At 46.8% G+C, this 5,027-nt stretch overlaps 1 protein-coding gene across 1 annotated transcript; it reads right to left on the bottom strand.

Annotated features, from left to right (window-relative positions):
• Positions 1–1,000: 1,000 nt before the first annotated feature.
• fosb (FBJ murine osteosarcoma viral oncogene homolog B) lies at positions 1,001–4,777 on the bottom strand. The gene is made up of 7 exons (XM_030766465.1): positions 4,714–4,777; positions 4,270–4,457; positions 2,523–2,858; positions 2,170–2,277; positions 1,487–1,645; positions 1,253–1,450; positions 1,001–1,113 (listed from the first exon to the last, which is right to left on the bottom strand). The coding sequence occupies exons 1-7, from the start codon at positions 4,775–4,777 to the stop codon at positions 1,048–1,050; spliced, it is 1,119 nt and encodes a 372-aa protein (XP_030622325.1). The 3' UTR covers positions 1,001–1,047.
• Positions 4,778–5,027: the final 250 nt, after the last annotated feature.

Below are 5,027 nucleotides of genomic sequence, written 5' to 3'. Positions count from 1 at the left end.
AGGGTGCATTTCTTTTCCTTTTTTTTTTTTTTCAAATGTCTGCTTAAGAGCGTGAAAGCGCTAGACGGTCCCTCCGTGTGTGATGCAGGGTGGAGTGGTCCATTCTGGGCGAAGTGGGGGGGGGGGTAGCCTGTGGGTCTGGGGTGGGCCGGTGCTCACTCGAGGTCCCAGGGACTTTCAGGGTCCAGCGGGCTCCCAGGGGCCGAGGACTTCAGAGAGAACCAGAGACACATAGAGACAGGAGAGAGGAGAAACAGATGGGGAGATGGACGACCGAGGAGAAGATAGGTGAGAAACAAAGAAAGAGAGGTTGAGAGTGGGGGGGGGGCAGTGACACCCTTTCTAAAGTCCCAGCGATATGAACAAGAAAAGGTGTGGATGAAGCGGATGGAGGGAAAGAGTGGGTCTTTTGTCTGGCCCGAAAAAAAGAAAAAAAAAACAGAACAACCAGAAAAGTCCTTCTTCCTCACTGCCTTTTCAACCAATACAATTTACAGGTGCCTAGTGTGGAGAATGAGAGAGAGGGGGAGATAGCGGGAGAGAGAGGTAAAAAAAGCAAATGGCAATGAGAGCATGTGCAGAGAGAGAGAGAGAGAAAGAGAGAAAGCAAGGGGAGGAAGGGAAGGGATAAGAGTGCTTGTGTGGTTCTAAAGTTATGCATACATCTCACATAACTCAAGTGACTTCATAAATTTTGTGGGTATGTTTGCGCATGTACGTCACAGATTTTTGGAAAGTTACGACTAATCTCTCGGTACTGTGTCTGAATTCAGTACATTCAATTAGACGGTCTTACAAACCAGATGCTCAATTTGAGAAAAATTTGAAGCATCTTTAGCACAAGAAACACTCAGGGGCTCTAACAACATGTCTGAGACTGTTCATAATGCTTATGTGCAATGTCTGCAGTGGGCAATCAGGTTTGTGTGTGTGTGAGCATGTATGTGTGTGTGTGTGTGTGTGTTTGTGTGTGTGGTAGGGAACATTTGGGGTGCGGGCGTAAGGGAAAAGGGGATAGCTCTCAGAGTGCGAGAAGCGAGGGTGAGTTCAGGGAATCAGAGGATTGATCGCTGCTGCTGGTTCGCTGGTTAGCGCTGGCCCCGCAGGCTCCCTCTGGGTAGGTGAATACAAATGAAGATGTGTATGAGGGGTTGTAGCTGCCGGCGTCAGGGTTACCGCCACCATCGGCAACGAGGCACGGCCCGCCCGGCGCCGGCTCGCTCTGCCCATAGAAAGAACTAGAAAAGGCTACCTCCTGGATCATTCCTTGCGGGTGCTGCTGCTGCTGCTGCTGCTCCTGCTGCTCTAGGGACGGTTGAGTCTGCTGCGTCTGCGTGTGAGGGTGATGTTGGCGGTGTAGGTGCTGGTGATGAGATGAATAGGCGGGAGGCAGGTAGAAAGTGTCCTCCTTCATAGTCAGTCCCACCACAGAGGCAGAGGCTGTCTGCTGCTGCTGCTGCTGCTGCTGCTGCTGCTGTGTTTGAGCCTGCGCCTGCTGGAGCTGCGCAGTCGGCTGATCCTGAAAGGGGATCTTGCAGCCAGGCTGGTGAGCCACCAGCACAAACTCCAGACGCTCTTTCTCCTTCTGCAGTTCCGAGATCTCTGCCTCCAACTCTGCCTTCTCCTCCTCCAGCATGTCTGTCTCCTGAGGGAGAGAGAGAGAGAGAGGAGAGAGAGAGGGAAGATGCCGATGTTTTTTTGGTCATCATAGTTAACGTGTGGGTAGATCCGACCTAAAAGTGTTTCAGGTTTGAGCGAAGGTTTATTGTGAAGGAAGGAATTAAGAATGGATTTACATTTTGTTGTAGGGAAAGTCTCCTCTTTTTTTTCTATGTTCACAGCTACCATAAGACAGAGAAGTAACATTGTGTCCCAACAGAATGTGTTACACAAGACACCAACATCCATAAAATGGCTGAAGAAAGGATATTCTACCTAAATCACAGTAATCATATTCCTGCTCCTCACTGATGAATCTGTTCATAAACAGCTCCGTTATCATCACATTTTAGTATTGCTCAGAGATTATAATTATTACCATTCTAAAACGTGTCATGGGCGTTATGTAATTACAGGGTAAAGAATAGTGTGTAATTTATACTTGAGCTCTGATATCTAATAAGTGTGTCATGTATGTAATTAAGGGAATATGAGTACGGTGTGGCTCACCGACTGTAGTCTGTCAGTGAGCTCACGTCGCCGGTTCCGACATTTAGCGGCTGCCAGTTTGTTCCTCTCTCGTCGAACACGCCTCTTCTCCTCCTCCTCCGGAGTCAGCTGTGGACAGAGGATTAAGCTTTTAGTGCCTGCGCTTTCTTCTTCTTTATCAATCACAAACACACACACCCATATATGAGCTAATAACAGCAAGGCACTCACGCAAATGCTCCCAGTAACTGTTTCATAACAGCATTCTCTATTTCATGTATGTGTTATCCTCCCCTTTTAAACACATGTAAATGTTTAACATATTCAGAGGAGATACATATTCCACACCTTAAACAAAACTTTTTAGCACTCACTGTTTCGTCTCGGCTACGGCGGCTGCGGGTTCGAGATTGGCGAACAGGGCCGGGGGTGTCAGAGCTGGGAGGGGTGAAGCCAGGACCAGAGGAGAAACTAGGACCAGGCAGATCATAGGGGTCAAGGGCCACGGACTGGGTCATGGTCGAGGTGCCTGTGCCACTCTGCCCGGGGGCCACAGAGGAGATGAGAGTGGGCTGTACCATCCACTGCAGGTCCTGGCTGGTGGTGATGGCAGTCACCGTGGGCACAAAGGAACCAGGCATCTCCACCCCAGTCCCGCTGCCAGTTGATCCACCACCCACCCCGACCCCTCCAGCCGCAGATACACACTCCTGACACACACAGGCACAGACATGTGCACGCACACGCACACGCACACGCACACGCACAAACAAACACACACGCACACACACACACACACACACAAAGATTAGCAAGGATAACATAATATGGAGCTTTGGAGGTTTGCCCATTTAGCTGTTTGCTAGTCTCCTTGAGGGGAGACACTTACTTTTGTGTCAGCATATAAGGTTTTCTCAAGTGTCCACTATTACTTTGAGAATAATAACGTCAGGGAAAAGATGGGAATTAAAATGATAACATTCTTAACATTTTATTACTTAAATCAGGGTTAAATTTCGTGCTTTTCAGGTGGCATTGATATATAGGGATGCACCATCTTGGCATTTTGAAAAAGCTCTGTTTGCGCATATCCCTACCAAATGCTGCACAACAGCTGTTAAAAATAGCAGAACTTTTACGTTACTAGCGGAGAACAAATTTAGAAGCCCAAACCTATACTAGACCCGCTGCTTTATTTAGAAACTGAGACGGGCAGTGATGCCATTGCGAGTTCGAAGTTTCATTAATATTCATATAAAGCAAGTCAGGCAGAGGGACGAACGGCTTTGAAAGCGTTGCTGTAGCCAATCATAACTCTCGAATAGCTCCCCCCGCCCCGGCTCTCCTCTCTCTCTTCCTCCTCCTCCGTCACACCCCCAGTGTTCACCTTAGCAACGCGACGTAACACTCCAAAATAGAACGCATTTACGTCATAGCGAAGCATGAGAAGAGGGAGCGAAGAGAACTGAACGAAGGCGGAGCTTTGTCTGCGTACGTCGGAGTGTTCCAAAGCTTTGTCAGCCGTAGCTCGGCGTGGTGTAAACCTACCACGTTGCTACAGGCCTGATTCGGTGTGCTTGCTGATTTGTCACTCTGCTGTGCCGTTTGAAAGCACTGCTTAAGCTTGGGGAAAATAGCCCAGCGCACAGAACTGCACAGTTTTCAAATGACGTTCCATACGTTTATGTATGGAAACATAACGATGTAACATATCGGAAATGACGGATGTCTACAGCGTGAAGCATTTGAGGGTTTTTTTTGTATTATTTCATTGCAGAACATACGCCTCTCTGGCCGTATCATCGATTTATTTCTCTTTTCATTTAGATGATGCCAGACGTGTTATATACAATTATGCGCTAGTGCAGCAGTTCGTGTAAATTTGTAAGCATATTTAATCCATTATCGCTCATAATGCATACCGTAAACAAAAAGAACACGAACTTAATGATATAGAACAACTGCAGAGTGTTTCAGTTATTACAAAAGTACTCTCTGATCAGAGCAAAGTGATCAAACAATGATCAGTAATATATCGTACACCATTCCGGTTAGTATAGCGACAGAAAGCAGCATTTAGAAAGCAGCATTATACGCACATAGTAGGATATTATGACTTACTTGTGGAGCGCTGGTGGTGGGCGGGCTCCCGAAGGACTCCACTGAGGACAGGTACTGTGACTCTATAGAAGGTGAAGAGCTTCCGCGGGAGCCGGTATCGAGGTCTCCGGGGAACCCTTGGAACATCTCCCCGGCCGAGCCGAGAGAAACCGAGATGCCTACAGTTCCCGGCGAAAATGGGATGTAACCTGCGGCAACGAAACGACACGCGACGTGTGAGCGTTGCAGTGCACGAACTGTTCTAAAACACAGCTTTAAAACTTTAAGAGCGCTTTATGAAAAGGTCTATGCTAAAATTACCGGTGAAGTAAGTGAATCAGTATATGTGTGTTTTAGTCATGAGCGTTACGAAAAAAAACCATTCAGGCTTGAGCAAACGTTTTACGTGGTTTGGTATCGAAGACAGTTTTCGAATGTAGGTATAAGACAGCTAAAGTGACCTACCGTAAGAAGGTTTCTTTGAAATGTCCGTTGATATGCCCTTAGTTTCTTTCCAAAAAAGTTGCATTAAGAAAGCAATCCAGATTTAACTGTTTGGGAAAATAACGATTGAATTCCAGTTCTTCCGGTATTACACTCCTTCGTTCAGCACAAAATCCACAAAGGGTCCTTGAAATTTCCTTTTAAAATTATGCATTTATAAATCCATGAATTAGTCCGTTAACTGTCTCTCATAAGAATGATTTGTTGAGACCTACTTCATCCTACGGTAGCGGTTCGTTTGTGAATGAAGCAGGACAGAGCTACTACTTCAAGTA

Source organism: Chanos chanos, chromosome 2 (genome assembly GCF_902362185.1).
Source record: "Chanos chanos chromosome 2, fChaCha1.1, whole genome shotgun sequence".
NCBI classification, from domain to species: Eukaryota; Metazoa; Chordata; class Actinopteri; order Gonorynchiformes; family Chanidae; genus Chanos; species Chanos chanos.
The sequence above is the reverse complement of the archived record's forward strand: the minus strand, read 5'-3'. Positions and strand labels throughout refer to the sequence as shown.

What these genes read in the sequence shown, in the direction of transcription:
- fosb (XM_030766465.1), bottom strand. Translation starts at nt 4,777, where the DNA reads ATGCAACTTTTTTGGAAAGAAACTAAGGGCATATCAACGGACATTTCA. An exon ending in CCACCACCAGCGCTCCACAA is followed by an intron (nt 2,859 to 4,269) that starts GTAAGTCATAAT and finishes TGTGTGTGTCAG; the next exon opens with GAGTGTGTATCTGCGGCTGG. An exon ending in CGCAAGGAATGATCCAGGAG is followed by an intron (nt 1,114 to 1,252) that starts GTAGCCTTTTCT and finishes TCACCTACCCAG; the next exon opens with AGGGAGCCTGCGGGGCCAGC.